Source organism: Cannabis sativa, chromosome 6 (assembly GCF_029168945.1).
Source record: "Cannabis sativa cultivar Pink pepper isolate KNU-18-1 chromosome 6, ASM2916894v1, whole genome shotgun sequence".
Taxonomy (NCBI): domain Eukaryota; kingdom Viridiplantae; phylum Streptophyta; class Magnoliopsida; order Rosales; family Cannabaceae; genus Cannabis; species Cannabis sativa.
In genome coordinates, this window is record NC_083606.1 from 9,891,998 (window position 1) to 9,914,457 (window position 22,460).

The 22,460-nt window shown below is 34.1% G+C and overlaps 1 protein-coding gene across 1 annotated transcript; it reads right to left on the reverse strand.

Moving 5' to 3' along the window:
- Positions 1–3,093: 3,093 nt before the first annotated feature.
- On the reverse strand, positions 3,094–4,613 carry LOC115724849 (class V chitinase). Its single transcript, XM_030654208.2, has 2 exons — positions 3,464–4,613; positions 3,094–3,351 (listed from the first exon to the last, which is right to left on the reverse strand). Exons 1-2 carry the CDS (start codon positions 4,551–4,553, stop codon positions 3,308–3,310), a joined length of 1,134 nt encoding a protein of 377 aa, XP_030510068.1. The 5' UTR covers positions 4,554–4,613; the 3' UTR covers positions 3,094–3,307.
- Between the last annotated feature and the right edge of the window lie 17,847 nt (positions 4,614–22,460).

Genomic DNA, 22,460 nt, shown 5'->3' on the forward strand with positions numbered 1-22,460 from the left:
TTAGAACCGCCTGCGAAACCAAGAGTTGGCATATCAGGTCGTATTCAAGGAGAGCTTACTAATGCCGCTTAATTTGGAAATTAAAAACGAAACATGCGCCTATTCTACTATCAGGCTACTAACATGCTTCCTAACAGGCTTTTCTTTTTCATAACTGAATAAAATAAACTACTAAAGCAATAAAGGCTTACTGAACCGTGAAACGAGCTAACTGCTGATGATGATTGTACATGTCGTGACGATCTTCGGAAGACAACCTGGCGGCTCTGATACCAAATTGTAACACCCTAACTAACATAGGCGTATTACGTGATTTTTAAACATGCTGTGCAGCTCGTTGCTAATCAACGAGGTTTATGGAAAAACGTGATTAATTAAAATTTTTGCTTTTTAATTAAACTTGTAAAATAATATTACAAAAGGCTCGGGATCCCGATTACAAAATCATTTACAAAAAGATTTAACTGTTTATACAAAATAATGTCGCCTAGCGACTAGTTACAAAATCAGCCTCGCTGTCCCGATGATCGTACGCTCCAGGCCTAACCGCCCCGACATGTACAACCTTCATAAGCTCGCTCACGGTCCATCAGCTTTAGCCTTGCCTTTACCTACACATAAACGTAGAACTGTGAGTCGACAGACTCAGTAAGAAAAGCATAATAATACTCATACATAAATCCCGGTCATGATCAGACGCCCATACCCCTGATCATAACCCTAACTACCGTGTCCAACACGATACTGAGTCCCGCTACTGCCGTGTCCAACACGGTACTGAGCCACTACTGCCATGTCCAAAATGGTACTGAGTTCTGAACGTTCATAGGGACGGTACTATTGACACGTAACAACCTGATCGGTCGAACCGGTCATACTCCGGCTGCTGGTCATACTCCAACCTGTACTGACGTGTTACTATATCCTCCTGATCGGTCGAACCGGTCATACTCCATTCTTGGTCATACTCCGGCTGTACCGACGGGATACGTCAATAGTACGGAACCACCAACCAAGTGTCGACTGATCGGTCGAACCGGTCATACTCCGTGCCTTGGTCATACTCCGACCGTACCGACGTGACAGGGTTGGATGGTTCGAAGCCAACATACATAACTAATGTAATCTAACAGGCTTCCTACATGCACGCTAAACATGTAATCTACATATGCATACTGTTATACTAATTTTACCTGGATTCCGAATTCAGGTGTCTTGGCCAACCCTTTGATCGGAACTTTAGCGAGCGGCGGATTACATGTGCTCCTAAACCATAAAAATCACAACACTATAAGTGACACGCTAAATCACTTCCCGGACTTAAACTAGGAACTAAAAGTTTCCCTATCGATAAAAAGCATGGCAATACCCCTAAAACATAAAAACGAGGAAAACTAGTGGTCCCCGAATTTTCCCCAACCGCAGACCGGTTTATGCCCAACCGAATTCCGGTTCCGGAAAATTCGAACCCTCATCCGAATTCCGGATGCACAACCGGAATTCCGGTTCCTCGCAGGCAGCAAACCCAAATTTTCATAACTTGCACAAATCAACCCCAAATCACATGAAACCTTCCAGACCTGTTCTATACCTCCCCTAGAACATTTCCAAAGCATTAAAACAACCCAAAAATCACAGATACGAAAAATGCCATTGGAGCTCAAGCTTTGAGTTCTAAACTCAAACTTGAGCAAAACCACCTAACATGCATTCAACCCAACTTAAATCCTCTTAAACTAGCATATCTAAACCTCTGAAAACAACTAAAAACATCAAGCAACATCACAACAACAGATTATACAATTTCTTTCAAAAATCACATATTTTTCATAGAAAAACTATAGCTTGCTCAACCTAATAATCATGCTTCAAAAACAACTCAAATAACATCTAACAAACATGCTTTAACCTCTGAAAATAACCATAAAACACAGCAGCAATAACACCCAAAAATCATGCATGCATCATCATCATACTTTCTTAAAACACAAGAAAACACAAAGAGAAGTTAGAAATCACTTACCACAATCAAGAGCTCCCAAATTAGGTTGAATCTAGCTTGCAAATCAAAGAAAATCCCAGCCCTTGAACCCCAAGCACCCAACCGAAAAGAGAGAGGGAAAAGAGAGAGTTTTCTATTTTTTCTAACTTTGAGATTTTTTGTAAAATGAAGAAATGAAATCAAATACACATATAACATTCATTTCAGCCAATAAATAAATAAAATAAACAATTAATTTCAATTAATAAACTCACTAGAAGACAAAATACTAATGGGGCAAAAAGACCATTTTGCCCCTCCACACTAAAACCACATAAATCACACTAAAGGGGTATTTTTGGGAAATTCTAAATTCCCGGCCATTCCCGACATTCCCAATGTCTAATAAACCGCCCCAAACTACTAACATGCTAAGTTGTGATTTCTACTGAGCCAAACACCGAGTTCCAAAATACCGGGCACCGGAATGCAAAATTATGCAAACTACTACATGACATAAAAAATGCATCACTGAATTCCATAAATAACAGTATAATAAATTATTTAAATAGCTATAAATAATTTTCATAATTAATCATAATTAACTGCTAATTTCCAAATTAAACTCAGCGGGCTTTACATATTGAGTCTCATATAATTTAATATAATAGCTTTTAGGGAGTATCGCTAGCCAATCGCAACATGACATGTCGAGAAGGTGCTAAGCACCACTGGTGTCTAATAGCAATGCTCGTGTAATAATGCAAGGTTTTGAAAATAAAGGAAAGTCAAGGCATACTTCCGCCGCCCTGGATTCAAGTGCTTCTAGATTATATTTTCATGTAAGAAAGGATGCCTTCTATATTATATTTACCATTTTTCGAATTTTAGCATATATGAAAAGGTGTGTTTTACTTCAATCTACATTAAACATTTATTAATAAAATTGGACAAGTTTTTTTTAATTTAATTATCTTAATAGTTGGAGAAATTTCTTTTAGTCTAAAATGATCATAAATTATAATTTGTTACATGTCACAATTGAAGGTGAAAAATTCTTAATTTTGCTATGGAGATTTTGTGAAATATCTTTGTTCTGTAAATTGCATACATTCTGGACAAAAAATTTATTGATATACTTTATGTATTAAAATAATAATGATAATAATAGTAAGGTCACAACTTCATCATATACTTAATTTATTCATTGTTTAATGAGATTAATTTCTCTACATGGCTCCACACACACACACAATGCCGCCACTTCATTATTATATATAGATAGATATGTTATTAGCCTTATTTTCTGGCTCCACCGCTTCATTATTAATTAGCCCTCACTGCTCCCTGTTGATCCAAGGCTTGGGACGCTGCAGAATTAAATTAATATTTTCTTCAATTAAACGACTTGCTAAATTAAGATTAAATTAATTAATTAATTTAATTTATACAAATTAAAAAAAATTATAAGAAATTAATAACCTGTACGAGAGAGTGCCATATTGTCATCCCCACCAACATGCCATGCAAAATAGCCACGTAATCTGTTGTCTTTGATATACTTAACCTTAGTTCTTATACTCTGAATATCATCGAACCCAAACCAAGTCCTACCAGAGTAACAGTAATCGTTTACCACTCGAGAATCAAACACCGCCGTCGCCCTATTATCAGCTATGAACTGCTTGATCTGCTGATAAGTTTTTGCTCCGTTGTCCGGAAAAGCAGCTCCGGTCGTCGGAGCAAAGTACCCATTGTTACTCGGGTTCGAAAGAGTCCATCCATATCCATAGAATGGTACTCCCAGAACTATCTTGTTAGCCGGGAAACCTGCCTGAATCCAAGCCTTGATGCCGGAATCGGCGCTGACCGACCTTCCCGGATTGTACAGAGCTGCCGGAGGTCCGGTCACGGTCGACCAACCCGGCGCGTAGAAGTCGTAACTCATAACGTTGATCCAATCCAAGCTTCTCGACAAGGCGAGGACGACGTATTCGGCACCGGTTTCGTATCTGGAAGAGTAGAAAACCGCTGCTGCTAGAAGAAGCGGCGATCGGCCGGTGTTACGTGCCTCTTCGGCGACGGCGGAGCGCCACTCGTCGACGAGGTAGCCGAATTGGGTCATCTGGTCGGTGGTGGAAGGGTACTCCCAGTCGAGGTCGAGGCCATGGAAGTTGTTGGATCTGGCTAAGCTTATGGAGGATTTGATGAAAGCTTGACGGCGGTTCCAGTCGGAAGCCATGGCAGCGTAGACGGTTTTGTCGGCAGCACCGCCGCCGATGGAGAGGAGGGTTTTGATGTTGGGGTTTCGGCGTTGGACTGTGGAGGTGAAAGTTGAGAACTTTTGGGCATTTTGGGATGGAATGAAGAGTTGGTAGTTTTGGGGGTTGAGTTGAGCGAAAGCACAGAAAAGTACTGTGAATTGTGAGGAGTCTATACTGGTCACCGGGAACTCGCTCTCAGGGAACCAATACGCAGCTTTTATTGTCGTTTGGGCTGATGAGGTGGTGAGTTGGTGGAAAATGACCAGGAAAATTGAGAAGAGGATAGTTTTTCTGATTATGGAAGCCATTCTTAGTTTTTATATTTTGTTTCTCTGTATAGATTTATACATATTATATATATAAGATAAGATGTGGGACAGGAGTTGGCGTTTGAGTTATCATCACTACTCACTAGTTATATGAATATCATTGCCATATTTGACTTTTATTGAAAGATTTAGCGTTGACTAAGAAACAATAAATTAGAAAAGAGAAATTATGCATTTCACTTTAATCATATATTTTATTTTGAAAAATTGTATCAAGACAGAGGTTTTTTTTATATATATCATCTATCATGCTGATTAATTGTAAGCTCATGATTTTTTAACCATTATATATTAATGAAACAACACAAAATTATTAGGGCAAAACTTTCAATACTTTCGTTTTGGTTTCATTAAACCTGCACAATGCAAATTTCTGCGGGTAAACCCCCAAAACCAGCAAACTGTTAGCAATTTAACACTTTCGTCCAAATTTAGTTGTTAACTACCAGGTTAGATTGTCTACGTGGACACAATAAACACGTGGCACAATTTTATTGGTCCACGTAAATAATTATTTAAAAAAATAAAAAAATTAAATAATATTTCTTTCTTTTTTTCTTTTCTTTCTTTTTTTTTTCTTTCTCTTTCTTTTCTTTCTTCTTCTCGTATCTCTCTCTCTCTCTCTCTCTCTCTCTCTCTCTCTCTAATACGCAGAGGCAAGCAAATCTCTGCCCAAACCACCGCCCACACCACAACCACCCTTCCTCCGCCCAGACCACCACATCTGCCCACCACCACCAAAACCCCACATCTCAGATCCAAACACATCAAAGAGACCTAAACACCTACCAAAAATCGGATCCCGATTCCATAAAAACAAATAAACACAAATGAAATCCACAAGAAAAAAAAAAACTTCAGATTAAAGAGAAAGAAAATTGCAAGGGTGAGAGAGAGAGCTCACTGAAAATCGCAAGGAGTCCGTCGATGTGGGGCTCGTGAGATCTGAGATCCCGAACTCCAGCAGTGGTGGCGTTCCTCAGTCGCCTGCTTCTTCCATCTCCGGCAGTAGTGGCGTTCGTCCTAGAGCCTCGGTGATGAAGATGAAGAGGAGGATGAAGATGATGAGGTTGAGAAGTTTATTAGGTTGAGAAGTTGATCTGGACTGAGAGAGAAAGAGAGAGGAGATCGAGGGAGAGAAAGTGAGAGAGAGAGAGAGAGAGAGAGAGAGAGAGAGAGAGAGAGAGAGAGAGAGAGAGAGAGAGAGAGAGAGAGAGAGAGAGAGAGAGAGAGAATCGTTTCAGTGGAAAAAGAAAGAGAAAGAAAAGAAAAAGAAAAAGAAAGAAAAAGAAAAAAAGGAAAAAAAAAAAAGAAAATTATTTATTTTTTTATTTATAATTTTTTTAATTTTTAATTAATTTTTTATTTTTTTAAATAATTATTTACGTGGACCAATAAAATTGTGCCACGTGTTTATTGTGTCCACGTGGACAATCCAACCTGGCAGTTAACAGCTAAATTTAGACGGAAGTGTTAAATTGCTAACAGTTTCCTGGTTTTGGGGGTTTACCCGCAGAAATTTGGGTTGTGGGGGTTTAATGAAACCAAAACGAAAGTATTGGGAATCTTGCCGCCATTTACCCAAATTATTAATATAATATGTAAGGTTATATTTGTTTTGATTTAGATTGTAATATAATCAAAATTACGATTGTAATTTTCGATTTTTTTTTAAAAGTGATGTAATAAATGTAAAAGTGATTATATATATTATACAATGGAATCTTTATTACATTGAAGAAGTTTATCAGTTGAATAGAGCAGTGAACTCATCTAAAATAGACATCATTTTAGTAATTTTATTTGATCAAAATAAGAATTCGACGTTGTCGCGTTTAGGCAAGAGTCAAGGGCATTCTTATTTTTTGAGCTTCTACTATTGTTTCATATTTTATAAACCATATTCTGAGCAGTCACTATTTAGGTAATCGTTACTGAGAATAAAAAATTTACAATAATAATTAGAGTAATTTGCAGCAAAAATACCTAAGAGTAGCAAATAAGTACCTAAGTCGTATTTTTTGCGTAAAAATACCTTCCGTCACACTCCTAGAACTTCTGTAGGTACCTCTCTGTTTCCTTCCATGTAAGTATCCACATGACACCCTTTTATTAGTCCACATCATTAATTTTTATTTTTCATTTTAAAATTTATTTGAACTTATTTAAAATTATTTTAAAATAAAAATATATTTAAAATGTATAAAAAAAATAAAAATATATTCTGAAACCTAAGAAATTATTCTTACCTTTTTTCTTAAATAAATATTTTTTTAAATGGATTTTTCATTTATTTCTTTTTCTATTCTTTTCTCTTTGAATTAAAATAAAATTCTTATTTAAATTAAATTGAGATTCTGAAACATAATTTAGATCAAAAGTGATACATCACACCTGAATCAAACTCAAATTTTGAACAAACAAAACAAAAAGAATAAAGAAACCCAAATCTGCAACTCATAATGTCCATAATCATTAAAAAATTTGTTTAACACATTCCTTAAACCTAAAACCCAGAACTTGTCAAGAACAACAACTTTATACAGGATTCTAAATCAAAATATATTACATACAAAATACAAAAGCAACAACCAGATCTAAAGTAAAACTCCGAAATTATAGCCTTAAATGAAAAAGGTAAATAACAAATGTCAATTAAAATCATGACCGAGCCAAGCCCACAAACCCAGAAATAAAACACAAATCACAAACCCAAATGTCCAAATTCAAGCTCAAGCATGCAAACATTAAGGAATATTTTTTAACAAAGGTTACATATTGATCAATGGAAATGTAAAAACAAATCACATTGAGATAACCCTGTCGATCTGCATTCCAGTATAGTGCTCCTCTTCGGCTTGTCAATCGTCATTTCCAGTACGAAACTCGCTAACCCTTTCAACCCTGCATGCTTCTGACTTCGATCATGTGGTTACTTGCCGGTAGATCTCCTGAGTGATGAAAGATTTGGGATTTTTTTTAATTGTCTACGATTTGGATACAGAGAGAAAAAGGAAGAAGAAGAGAGGAAAAAAGGGAAAAGGGAAAAGAAGGAGGTTGGATTGTGGTGTAATAAGGTTGATCTAATGGTGAGAAGGAAGAAAACGTTAAGGAAGAAGAATAAGATGATGAATGGGGATTTCGACAGGTGATCTCTCTTTGACTCAACGCTCTCAATGGTTCTCTCGCTGTAGATTTGGCTTTTGGGTTTAAGTTCTTAATTCTGGGTTTGAGACCCAAAAAGAACTCAGAAGAGTTATGTACAAAGAAGAGGAATGTCATTTCCATTGTCACACTCCAAAAACTTGATATGTTTTGTGGATCTGTTATTGAGAGAAGCCATGATACGACTCTTCTCTGATATGGGTTCGGGAAGATGAGTGGTTATAAAAGAGTTTCAACTTTTCATATATTTTTTAGAATTAGTGTTGTAGATGAATTTGTGTGATGAATGAACAATGAATAATCATCCTTAGATGAAGTAAAGCCAAGTGGCAGTAAGGACTGTTGAAGTTTCTCAAACCAGCCCTAGGGGCCTGTTTTAGCCCATACAAAGCTTTTTGAAGCTTGCAAACTAGATTTGGTGCAAATTTGTCTTCAAAGCCAGGTGGTTGAATCATATAGAATTTCTCTTGCAGATCACAATTGAGGAAGGCATTGTCCACATCTAGTTGCCTTACTGTTTAGTTGTGAGCAAGAGCCAATGTGAGAACAACTCTGATGGTAACTTGCTTTATTATAGGGCTAAATGTCTCTGTGAAGTCAAAACCAGGTTGTTGGTGAAACCCTTTAGCAACCAACCTGGCCTTGAACTTGTTAACAGAGCCATCTGAGTTTTCTTTAATTTTGTCCACCCATTTGCACCCTAATGGTGTTCTTTCAGCTGGTAATGGTACAAGGGTGTAGGTACCATTTCTTTTCAAAGCTACAATCTCTGTACCCATAGCATTATTCTAGTGCTTTTGTTGTAGGGCTTCTTTCAAGGTAAGTGGTTCTCTACTCACCATGTAAGTTTTTGGCTTAGAGATATCAGATTTGGATTTGGTTTTCATAGGGTGAGTGTTGCTAGAGCTAGGAATGGGATTAATAGGAACTCTGTTAGTAGCAGCAGGTTGAGAGACAGGAATTACCTCTGTTGGAATGGATAAAGTAATTGTAGTTTAAGTGACATCCTCAATAGGAGTACTGATGATAATGTCAGTTGCAACATCTTGCCTAGATGGTTGTTGACTGGTGCCACTTTTAGCTGCAATAACCTGCTCAATTGAGATATGAAGAGGTGTTTATGATATGGGAAGCAGGGATGCAGGTGTGTCTAAGAATGGTTGGGAAGTGGCGTTGAGAGATGTAGGCCTAGGTGGAGGAAGTCTTGGAAAACCAGGTGGAGAGATAGAATGACTAAGGCCAGGTTGTGAGGAGGAGACATGTCCTGTAGTGACTGTATTGGATGGCCTGTAGGATCTATGAGAGGGACCAGGTATGTGACCACAAAGGTGATACATGTGTTAGGTGTTAACACAGTTGTGCTTGGGACAATAGGTTGTGCATGAGGAAAGGTATGCTCATCAAGCACAACATCTCCTGAGATACCATAAGCATAAAGGCCTTGTAGCCTTTATGGCTAAGGCTATAGCCAACAAATGTACAAGGAGTAGACCTAAGCTCAAGTTTGTGCTTATTGTAAGGTCTCATATTGGGAAAACAACTGCAGCCAAAGGTTTTGGGTGTAAGATAGTCTGGTTTTAGGTTGAACAGAACCTCAATGGGAGACTTGTTGTCAAGAATAGGTGTAGGTAAATTGTTATGAAGGTAGACAGCAGTCCTAAATGCATCATCCCAGAATTTGAGTGGCATGGATGCATGAGGAAGGAGAGTTAGGCCATTTTTCCACTATGTGTCTATGCTTTCTTTCAGCTAGACCATTTTGCTCCTGTGTTGTTGGGCAAGGGTGCCAATGGATCACTTCTAATTGGTTGAGAAAAGGTGTGAAAGATCTATACTCCCCTCCCCAATCTGTTTGAAAAGATTTGAGTTTAGTGCCAAGTTGAAGCTCAGCTTAAGCCTTGAAAAGTTGAAACATTTTTAGAGCTTTAGACTTGTTCTTTAAGAGATAAACAGTAAACCTAGAATACACATCCATGAAATAAATATAATACCTATATCCATATGTGGATGGTGTAAAGGATGGCCCCCATAAATCAGATACCACGAGTTGAAGTGGTGTTGTATATTCAGTGAGTGGTTGTTTAGGAAATGGAAGCTTGTGAATTTTCCCTAAACAACATGCAGAACATAAAGAAGACATGTTTTTATTAAAGTCAATGTGCTTATTACATGAGCGAAGAAAAAACTTGACAACCTTTTTCGAAGGGTGTCCAAGTCTGTTATGCCACAAATCGAATTAAAAAAATAAAAGGGCATTACATTTGACACATGACAAACACTGAATATGAGAACTTAGGGGTGAATCAGAATGAGTTTGAGTTATGATGTAGGCACTGGCTTTAGCTGTGGAGTGTGTATGTTGGCTAAGGCTAGAAGGATGCAACTGAATCTGGGATGAGTCAAAAGAATACAGGTCATTCACAAGGTGTCCCTTCAGCAATGTAATATGAGTCTTCTCCTCCTTGACAAAACACACATCAGCATGAAATTGGAAATAGACATCATTGTCTTTGGCAAATTGAGAAACATTTAACAGATTTTTTGTTATTGCAGGCACATGTAATAGGTTGTTAAGCAAAAGAGGATGTGAAGTGTAGTGTGATGACAACAAGGAATTACCAGTTTGAGAAATAGATAGACTTGTGCCATCACCAACAAATAATTGGTCAGAACTAGTATTTTTAGTTGGTGTCATGATGTTTTGAGGATCAGGTGTGCAGTGATTGGTGGCTCCAAAATCAGGATACCAGTTTGTGTCCCATCCATTGTTTGAGCTTGCAAGATGTGCCTGCATTTGAGCTATATTCCTAGTGTTGCAAGGAGGTTGTGTGTTGCTGGTGTAGGCTTTGTCAAATCTGTAGAAACAATCAAGAGCAGCATAACAAGTCTTGAAGCAAATTTGACACTGAAGTCGATTGTTATTACCACTGGGAAATCGTCCTCCTCGATTGCCAGTGAATCCTCCTCTTTGATTACTCAATCCAAGTGGTGGTGGAGGTCCAGGGTTGGGGTTATTAAATCGAATTTGTGTTGATTTAGGTTGGCCAGAGTTGTATTGGGGAAAATATGAGCCTGAGTTGTTGATGTTCTGAGTGTTGTAGCCATTGTAGGGAAACTAAGAGCCATTGAACCTAGGATAGGCAGCTCTGAAATTTTGATTGGTGTTGGTGTAATTTGCTTCAGGAAACTCAGGTTCAGTATAGGCCATGTTGACATTGAGATCAACTTCTTTGTCATTTTTCTCAATTCTTGTTTCGGATGCAAGAAGCAGGGCTTCAATCTCAGCAACAGAGTAACTTTCGATTTGAGTATTAGTAGAAATGACAAAGGTGTCATACTCACTAGGAAGGCCTATGAAGATAGCTGCAACATGATCATGAGTGCTAAAAACTTCTCCAACTACAACAAGCAAATCAACAATCTTTTTGACTCGAAGCAAGTAATTGTTCAAGCTAAGAGATCCTTTCTTCAAGTTTTGAAGTTTAGTTCAAAACTCAAGAATTTTTGCAGAGACCTGGAGAGAGAAATACTTCTGCAAAGTGCTCCAGATCTGGTTCGAAGTGTGGCAACCAACCATTCTTGTTAAGAGACTCTCTGTCATCGAAGACAATAGCCAGGAAACAAGCAATTGATCTTGAACCTCCCAGGTGGAGTAAGTAGGATTGACATTATTGGCTTCACGATCATCATCAGTCAAGAACTGAGGTGGAACTAAGTTTTCTTGAATGTAATTCGACAGTCGATTCTCTCGAATGGCGACAAGAACTTGCTGTCTCCATAATAAATAGTTGTGATCATTCAGCTTAATGGACAGGGTATGATTGAAGAACACAGGGCCTTGATCTTCACCACCACGATTCCTCGAATTCTACTGGTTTGCTTTCCACGGATTCAGATTTGAAGTGTTACCTGTAGGTTGAGCTTGAGTATTAGACCCATTGTCTTGTTGAGCTTGAAATCCATTGTTGGAGTTAGTGACGACATTGGCCATCAATGACAAGAAAAGAACGCTCTGATACCATATTGAATTTCCTTGACATGAGTGAGCAGAGAAACTAGAAATATTGAAAGAGAAACAAAGAGAGAAAAGAGAAGGAGGAAGAAGCTGAAAGAAGAAGCGATTCATTAATGGCCAATGATACACAGCATGGTTTATATACACCATTACAATTAGACAATGCACAACTGAAACAGTTAGGAAATTAGTTAGAGAATAACAGCTGGACAAACTAACAAACCAACACAAGGTCATGGGCAAGGTTTTTGGTGAGAGGAGTGACTATATTCGAGGAGTCGGTTACAACATAGCAAAGAAGGGGAAAAATCAACATCTAGCTCTTCAAGCCAAATTCAAACTCAATCTCAAGTAGGGTCTACTCTTTCTCAAGATGTTGGTATTATGGCTGAGATGTTTTAGAGATTGCATGAACGCTTTCCACTGGGACACAACACTTCTGATCTGTATGACCCGCGATTTGAGAGTTTCCTCCAACAATATTTACCAACCCAACCTCAGGGTAGTGCAACATGTCCAATGCCGCAACAACAACCTTTTCAACAGACTCAGCAATCTCCTAATTTGCAGGGAAGTTCCTCCCAATCTCCTCTTCTTCCGAACATGTTTGGACGCTCCTCCCAGTCTCCTCAATTTTTCTACATTGATTATTTTTGGAGGATCATAGTCCCAACAGTCGATGTTTGGTCAATCTGAGAGTTCATCACAGCAGCCGATGTTTTATGGGGGTCCAATGCAGCAACCTTCTCCGGGTCAATTTTTCGGTGCACAAAATCCATATATTTTTCATGGTCAGTTTCAGCAACAATCATCGAATTTTTCGCCACAACAACAATCTCCAAATGTTTCGCAACAACAACAATCTCTGAATTTACCACAACAACCACAGACTCGACAATTTGTGGAGATTTTATCTTCCCAGCAATCATATTACCCTTCACCACTAGTATCGCAAGCTCAGGACAATGCACAAACAACTCATCTTAACTTGAACACTACCGGCTCAGATTTTTTAGATAATGTGCTTGATGAAGACAATAATAATTAAATTAAGTTAATTTTAGTTATCTGTAGATTTATTTAAGTTTTTAATTATGTTTAGATTTATTTAAGTTTTTAATTATGTGTGGATGATAATTATTGAATTTTTATGTTGGACAATTTTAAATTCTTACTTTATTGTTAATTTTAGTTTTAATATTTATTAATAATATTGATTTTTATTTATTATTAATATTATTGTAAATTATATATATTTAAAAAAATCAGATTATTATTATTATTAGAAAATATATATTTATAAATATATTTAATATTTTTTATTTTTTTATTTTAATATTATTGCCGGTGGGGTACCTGATGTCGCCCAATTAGTTACACTGCGGTCGCGGTAGTAAACGGGCTACATGTCGTATCCACAGGGAGGTAAATTACCACTAAAGATTAGTATAAATAGAAAATGATAGAAATGTGAATGAAGTAAAAATAATAAGATGATGAGTGAAAGAGTGTGATCAGATAAAGAGTTTGGTAAGGTAGAATTGTAGTTATGCAAATCCTATTCTAATACCGATATTAATTCAAAACACAGTTGTAATTCTACACCATTAATTGCAACTGGAAGATATATATATTATGAGCACAAATTAAATAATCTTGAATAAATTGAATCTCACCTCTAACTTAACAGCATATCATATTATATATCATAAATCGACAAAATACCACTATTGGCAGAATGCAGTAAACGACATAAAATATAATAAATATACCAAAATATTAATAGCCTAACTTACATAAGAAAAGCATGACTGAACTTATATAAAAGATACTATTAACTTAGGAAGAAAAATTAGAAGATGAAAAATAATTTAATAAATGAGATATGGAGATGAAGCACAAAAGAATCAATATCAATAACTAAAGTAAGAAGTACAATAGCTACACTCTAACCTCACCAATATTACTATTTTAATACACTCATTTTTGTCACTAAAATAAGTATAAATAAAATAATAATAAGAGAGAAAAATAAAATGACAAAGTATATTTTCTCTACCCTAAAATCTGATGATTTTTACATTAGATTTGGCTCTTATTTATAGAGACAATTGATCCCAACGTAATAATGAACGTGTATGAGTAGTGGGGAAATGCTTCTAGGAACTCGGCAAGGTGTAGAAATGGCTAGTCAATTGATATTAATGAGATGTCACAATCATGGCAAGTGCTGGAGTGGACCACGACTTGGAAACTTGGCGAAGTGAAGGGATCTTGGTGCTACCTGAAGGGACGTGGTCTTGAGCCAGTACCTAAGTTATTGGGCATGTAAATTTCCCTTAATTATTGGAGCGCATAGCCCAATCACTTGATGAAATGATATTATGGGCTTGGATACTTTGTTGGAGAAGTCCATGATTGTCTTGATTAAAAATAATAACGTTTGGACTTATTTCCTCTAGTTAGTGTGAATATTATATCCATGAAAGTGTTGACTTAGCACTTATGATATCCATTTTTAAGTTTATCAAGATTGCTCCAAATCTGAAATTTGACACAAAACTTAAAATAAATTAAACATTTCTAATTGAAATAAATTTATCATTAAAAATAAAGAATATTTAATTTATATTAATTATATGTGCACAAATAAAGGGTTAGAATGTATCAATTTGAGCCTTTATCACAACCCCCAACTAGCTTATTGCTAGTGTCTAGCAATTCAAGCGAACAAAAATAATGTCAACAAAATATTTTCTAGATCAAAAATATTAAAAATGACACAAATATTCAAGCAAAATATTAGCAACAAGCCAATAAGAACTACAAAATGACCTTGAATAAATCTAGAGTTGTGAGTGTGTGCACCAAACTTAAACCTTCTTACCGCAAACCGTAGCACATAAATACTTTCGAAAAATATACCAAATAGAAGTCTCAACTCCATTAGCCTTACAGGTCATTGAAAATATTTATATATGGCTAAGGTATCACTCATGGAGTTGGAAATTAAAAAGTGAGCACTTGAAATGGATAAATCAATTTAGGCAAACATTTGAATAAACATTGAAACGAAGATAGATTATGAATTATTTGGACCAACCACCATAAGAGTACCACAAACCAGCTTTTCGGGATTTTTGAACGAAAATAGACAATCTCTTACATTGATTCTAAGAGCCAAAACAAATGAAAAATGAAATACTACAAACTTTTTTTTCTTCTTTTCTTTTTTTTTTTGAACAAGAGGCAACATGTTAGATATAATGATGGAAATGTTGCTCTTGTATTCTTTTTATTATTATTATTATTATTATTATTATTATTATTTTTATTTTTTTTTTTTTTGCACATAAAGAAAATAATTACACAAAGGCTCCTTAATAAGATTTGTCTATAAAAATTATCCCTTAAAGCAACATCCAATCAAACCCTAGTATCATGTCCAAAATAATTATAACCATTTCTAAGAATCAATAAAAATTCAAAAGTTGTTTTCTCAAATCTCGCCACTCACAAAAACATGAACACTTAAACTTGGTAGCTTTTCTAAGCAAATATGTGCTAACAACCATCTCACCACAAAGTTTGGCATGTGCATTTTGTAACTCTAGAAAAATTCTAAACAATAAAGATAGTAAAAATTGGCTTGAAAATAATATTTTACAAGAATAAATGAGTAATTTTTGAAAAATTTGACCATAAAAATAGTAATATGACAAAAATGAAGAAACATGCTTGAATATGCTTACCACCCCCAACTAAAATCAGACAATGTCCTCATTGTTTAAAAATATATACATAAAATGCATGAAATGAGAACACTTAGAGAGTGAGCCAATGCAAAAGGACATGATATTGATTCTAGAAAAATATAACTAAAAGAAAAGAAAAAAAATAAACGAACAAAACAAAAGTTAAATCATACCGAAAATAAAAGAAAGCAAGGAAAGATAGAACCTGATTAGTCTTGGCAAACCGGAGACAAGTCTCCTCAGGTAGGCTTACCAACTCAATATTCCTGACTATCCAGTATCAAAAATGAATTTTCTTTTATCCTGTGTCTCAAAAATAGAAGCATTAGTTACATTTTCAGGAAAAAGAAAATGGTCATTGTCTAAGTCATAGTGTAAATGACTAAACGTAAATAATTTTCTAATTTCCTCAATGACTTTGTCTATCACATCAGTATGATAGCATTTCTTTTTATCCAGAATTAGGGGAAGAATGGTTGAATGAGAAAGAGTTTCTTTCTGAATAGTGGTGGTATCATTTTCCTCTATGAATAATGTGGGTACCACATCAGTATGATAACCCTCATTTGTACTTGGTAGGGTAGATTCTTCTAAATTTTCACCACTAGTTGTAGAGGTGACACTTACCTCGTCAAAATTGTGAAAGGTAGTATTGGAGATTAGTGCTTCATTCACTTGCTGTAGAGGAAAACCGTTAGCATGTGAACTTACCAGGTGACCAAATAACTTGCTCAATTCTTGCTTAATTTGTTTCAGCTCAGCAAGTAAGTCTTTCATCATCTCGCAATTTGTCACCATAGATGCTTGTAACTCAACAATAGTGTCATTGAGGGAACTGTTGTATAGATGTTGAGAGTTATTAGAAAACCAAGAATCTTCCTCTTCACAATTCCACTCATATAATGGATTATAGTCGTACTCAGACTTCCAACTATAATCATCAAAACTTTTATGATTAAACGACATATCTTCCTCATAACTCCACTCATATAAGGGATTATAGTTGTACTCAGGCTTCCAACTATAATCATCAAGACTATTCTGATAGAAAGAGTTGTAGCATTGTTCTTCCTTCGCATCATAGGGATATGCACTAGATGGTGTACGTTCACAAGGACGTGGTCGATGAGACTCGTACCAAGCCTTCCACTTTTTGGAAGTCTCACTCCTATAAAAAGAATAGTATTGGAAAGCTTCCTCCCCATCACTAAATTCTGGTTCGACAAAATTACTAGTACCTTCAGTAGCACTAAAATTTCCTTTGTTTGATGAAGCAAGATATATTGGATACAAATATTCAAATCGGCGATGATCTTCTTCATTCATATTTTTTTTTTTAAATAGCATAAAGTCAACTATGTAATAATTTAAGGGTATATACATGAGATATTCACAGGCCGATTGGGAAGGTTGTCAAGGTACCGCTTCGTCCCACACTTTACTAGAACTCCCCGAGGTTGCTAGAAAGTGTAGAGGGTACTCTACCACAAACCTTTAAAGCCAATCTTTCTTAGACAGAATAATCTCAGTTTTTACCGCTTTCATCATTACACAATTGTTCTCAACACTAATTTTTTTTAAATATTTTATAAACTAAAATTTATGTATTTTTTTTTTAAAAAAAAAACTAAAAGATAAAAGTTTATAACTAACCTAAAAATAAAATAAAATAAAATAATGATCTAATCCTAAAAACAAAAGCGTGAAAAAAAAAGTAACAGAAACTAAGAACCTATACTAAGATAATATATCTAAACCAATAAAATGAAATAAAATAAAGTTAACTAAATAAAAAAAATTATTGTTTTTTTTTTTACTAGAAAAAAAAAAAGGAAAAAAGGAAGTTTTTTTTTGTATATATACTAAAAGGAACGGAAACAAACTTGGAAAGAAAGAGAAAAAAAAAAAACACTACACTAAGCTATGTATCTTTAAAAGAGAAAACGAAAAAAAATATATATTGTACAGAATTAATAAAACAAAGTTACTAATTTGCTACTTTTATGATTTTTTTTTTTTTTTACTAATTAAATAAAACTAAACTACTATAAAAATAATAATAATAAACTATACTAACCTCTTGTAGCGCAGAAACCTCCCCGGCAACGGCGCCAAAAATTGATGTCGCCCAATTAGTTACACTGCGGTCGCGGTAGTAAACGGGCTACATGTCGTATCCACAGGGAGGTAAATTACCACTAAAGATTAGTATAAATAGAAAATGATAGAAATGTGAATGAAGTAAAAATAATAAGATGATGAGTGAAAGAGTGTGATCAGATAAAGAGTTTGGTAAGGTAGAATTGTAGTTATGCAAATCCTATTCTAATACCGATATTAATTCAAAACACAGTTGTAATTCTACACCATTAATTGCAACTGGAAGATATATATATTATGAGCACAAATTAAATAATCTTGAATAAATTGAATCTCACCTCTAACTTAACAGCATATCATATTATATATCATAAATCGACAAAATACCACTATTGGCAGAATGCAGTAAACGACATAAAATATAATAAATATACCAAAATATTAATAGCCTAACTTACATAAGAAAAGCATGACTGAACTTATATAAAAGATACTATTAACTTAGGAAGAAAAATTAGAAGATGAAAAATAATTTAATAAATGAGATATGGAGATGAAGCACAAAAGAATCAATATCAATAACTAAAGTAAGAAGTACAATAGCTACACTCTAACCTCACCAATATTACTATTTTAATACACTCATTTTTGTCACTAAAATAAGTATAAATAAAATAATAATAAGAGAGAAAAATAAAATGACAAAGTATATTTTCTCTACCCTAAAATCTGATGATTTTTACATTAGATTTGGCTCTTATTTATAGAGACAATTGATCCCAACGTAATAATGAACGTGTATGAGTAGTGGGGAAATGCTTCTAGGAACTCGGCAAGGTGTAGAAATGGCTAGTCAATTGATATTAATGAGATGTCACAATCATGGCAAGTGCTGGAGTGGACCACGACTTGGAAACTTGGCGAAGTGAAGGGATCTTGGTGCTACCTGAAGGGACGTGGTCTTGAGCCAGTACCTAAGTTATTGGGCATGTAAATTTCCCTTAATTGTTGGAGCGCATAGCCCAATCACTTGATGAAATGATATTATGGGCTTGGATACTTTGTTGGAGAAGTCCATGATTGTCTTGATTAAAAATAATAACGTTTGGACTTATTTCCTCTAGTTAGTGTGAATATTATATCCATGAAAGTGTTGACTTAGCACTTATGATATCCATTTTTAAGTTTATCAAGATTGCTCCAAATCTGAAATTTGACACAAAACTTAAAATAAATTAAACATTTCTAATTGAAATAAATTTATCATTAAAAATAAAGAATATTTAATTTATATTAATTATATGTGCACAAATAAAGGGTTAGAATGTATCAATTTGAGCCTTTATCAGTACCCGCCGCTATTAATGTGTCAGATATGTAATCTGATGCATTAAATACTGGCGAGTCCCGTTGCTAATGGTCCGCCAGTATTTATCATTAATAGCGGCGGATGTATCAGTCCGCCGCTATTAATGATTAATACCGACCAAGCATTACCGGGGGAACAATACCGGCGGAACTCCGCCGGTAATTACAAATACCGGCGGATTTGGAAATTAATACCGGTAGATTCTTCCACCTTTATTTATTGGTATTGTTGTAGTGTAACTCCCGAGTCAGGCAAATAAATTCACTCTAACAGAGATTGTCTTAGTGCTTAATTAGAGAGCAGAAGGAAATACAATTTTAGATAAAAGTCTTCACAAGTGCTTAGTGATCACTAAGACGTACTTTACACTTAGTTGCGTAAATTAATAAGAGTTCTTTTGAGTCTTCTTGTTCTCAATTTATATTAATTAATGTATTCTTATTATTTACGTGTAACCTATTATTTCCTTGAGTTTGTGACTTTGCTTCTCTCCATCTTTTATTTTCTTTATATTTAATTGCAATTTCAAATTTTGAGTTATAACTTTATAGCTAGTTATAATAATATCATGATTGATGATCTATTTCTATTTAAAATATTATATCTTCTCTAACAGCTATGCCTTATTTTAATTTCTTGAAAGATTTTACTTGACTAAACTAAACAAATTAATGAAAATGGGAAAACGTGTAAACAAAAATAATTTGATGTTGTCATTATTGTTATAGAGACTGCTATTGAAAAATAAAACAGGAATAATATTATTGAATAAAATTTTTGGATTGAGTTGCGGACTAAATTGTGTTCTTTAAGATGTTCGTGGTACTGCTTAAAAATGTGCAAGCAGTCAGAAATTTTCGATCGTCCCTAAAATAAAATAGCACAGTCAAAATACTACTGTATCGAAACTCTGCACGTACGATAGAGAACCATCGAAACACCACACCCAAAAAAATAATGCTCGAACTACTTATATAATATAATTGTAAATAATAAACTGTAAAATAATTTTTAATAAAAAAGAGAACACTTCTCTCTTTACTAATTAATTAAACATGTTTAAAATTTGTTTCAATTAATTAAATAAAAAATAATAATTTAATAAATAAATTTTTTTCAAAAAAATAAAGTATCATACCACTCTAGCCAGCTCGGTACGATCGGACGACGCACCTATGTGGTGGGTTAAGTGTGTGTGTCCTCATCTATTCGCACAAAATTAGTTATCTCAACTTGGAATGTGCAAGTAGTTAGAAATTACCAGTTGTCCCCAAGATAAAATAGCCCAGTCAAAATACTACTATATTGGAACTCTATTGTAGAATGGAAAATTGTTGAAATACCACACCCAAAAACCCCAATGCTTAGATTACTTATATAATATAATCAAAATAATAAACTTTAAAATAACTTTTAGTGAGGACAACAAATTTTTATTTACCAATTAATTAAATATGTTTAAAAACTATTTTAAGTAATTAAATAAAAATAAAAATTTAATAAATAAATTTTTATTAAAAAATAAAGTGGCACACCACATCAGCTCAATACAGTTGGACGATACGCTTATATGGTGAGTCAAGTATGTTTCCTTACCCATTCCCACAAAACTAAGTACTCCTTATAGCCTTATCCCAAAGTACTAAGGTTAAACTTTATTATATACTTTTGTAAATAAAGGCTTATATTCCACATACGATTCATTCTATTATACACATTAGGATACTCTCATTTTGTTAAAATTTATTAACTTTGAGAAGAAGTTCCAACAACTATTACTGTGATTGTGTTAGTTTGATTAACTCGGTCGAGCTACGAATGGATGTGAAATATAATTTTGTATTAATTACTTAAGTCAAACACATGCAGCTACAACAATCTTCAAGTTGTATCAAAAAGCAAAAAAATGAGCAAAGAATATTTTAAGGAATATTATCTACGATATTTTTTTCGTATAGTACATTAAAAAGCTAAAAAATAAAAGTGGTGATGGTCTGTGATGATGGTGACAAAAGACTAATAGACTAATAGTGTAATAATTCATATTCAATGGTACCCAAAGAAGACAGACAAACCAACTATATATTTATATTTATATATATCTTACTCCATTTTGAGGGTTGCTACAGGGTACCGTTCATCACGGACTCATTGATTAACAAAACATCAAAATTGAACCATCAATTGCTGATACACATACTTTTGTTTAATATTGAAATTTTTTCACAACTCATAGAAAGATTATTATGTCAAACTCATCTATAAATTCAAACTACTTACAACCATTTCAAATTTGTAGCTACTGCAAAAGAGAAAAAATAATTAATTAAAACTTTAAAAGAATTTGTAGATCATAAGAGTTTGACTACTTCTTTGATGGGTGAACAAGGGTAGGGGCAATTTATTGGAACATGTGGGCATATATCCTACTTGTATGGGTAGGTCATTCCCCTACCTACCAAATTATATATTTATATATCTACTCTATATAAAGTGTGTCTATATAACAGAATTTATGTTGAGTGACTTTTTATTTATAATAAAAATAAAATGGTTTATTATTAAAAATAAAATGGTTTATGAGAAATTCACGGGTCACTTTTTATTTATATATAATAAAATAAGTCCTATTAAATAAAAAAAAATACGATTGGGTTTTTGCTGTTGTACATTTACGATTGGGTTTTTTTTTAATTATTTATTTTATTCCTTTTCCTATTACAACTAGGACATTCTCATGGGATCACACATAATATTCCAATCCGCACTTCTCTTTTTTCTTCTTTACAACTTAATAACAAAATATATAAGTAATAATAATAAAAAAGAAGCGTGACTTTTATCAAAGTTCACAAAACCAAGCATCAATAGCAAAAAAAACCCAACAAAGTTTACAGCTAACAAATGATTCTAAGTGCTCGGCATATGCATTAGTTTTCAGGAGCAAAGTTTTTAAAGTTACGTAATAATTTACATATACGCTGCAAACACAATATACAAAAAATAAAGAAGGATATATGGAAGAAAGAAGAGACCGTTATTCACATCTAGAAAAGCAGTAGAGATAATAATAGAAACTTTTCATTTTTTTTCTTTTTTTTAATCAATTTTTTTTCTTTTTGAATAAAGATAAATATGAAGTTTTAATCGTATAGAGTTTTATTTTAATAAAATATAGTATTTTAAAATAATTTAAATTCAAATAATTTAATAGTATTTTGTTATAGAATACTATCACTTTTTGTTAAACATGATTTTCACTTTTTGTCGATACTACCATATTCAATTTATCAACGAAAAAAATAGACAATCCACACACATATATATATATATATGCGGACCCGGCTAGAATGAAAAGTGCAAAATACAAAAATTACACTATTGTCTTTATCGAAGCAAATGAAGATTGAAATCCACCAATGACTATCATTAGTTTTCTTATCTACAATTTTTAGACAAATAATATCATCAATTATCAACAA

Excerpts from the sequence above, each read along its gene's own strand:
- LOC115724849 (XM_030654208.2), bottom strand. The coding sequence starts at position 4,553 with ATGGCTTCCATAATCAGAAAAACTATCCTCTTCTCAATTTTCCTGGTC. Across the intron at positions 3,352-3,463 it reads TATGGCACTCTCTCGTACAG|CGTCCCAAGCCTTGGATCAA; the intron begins GTTATTAATTTC and ends TTAATTCTGCAG.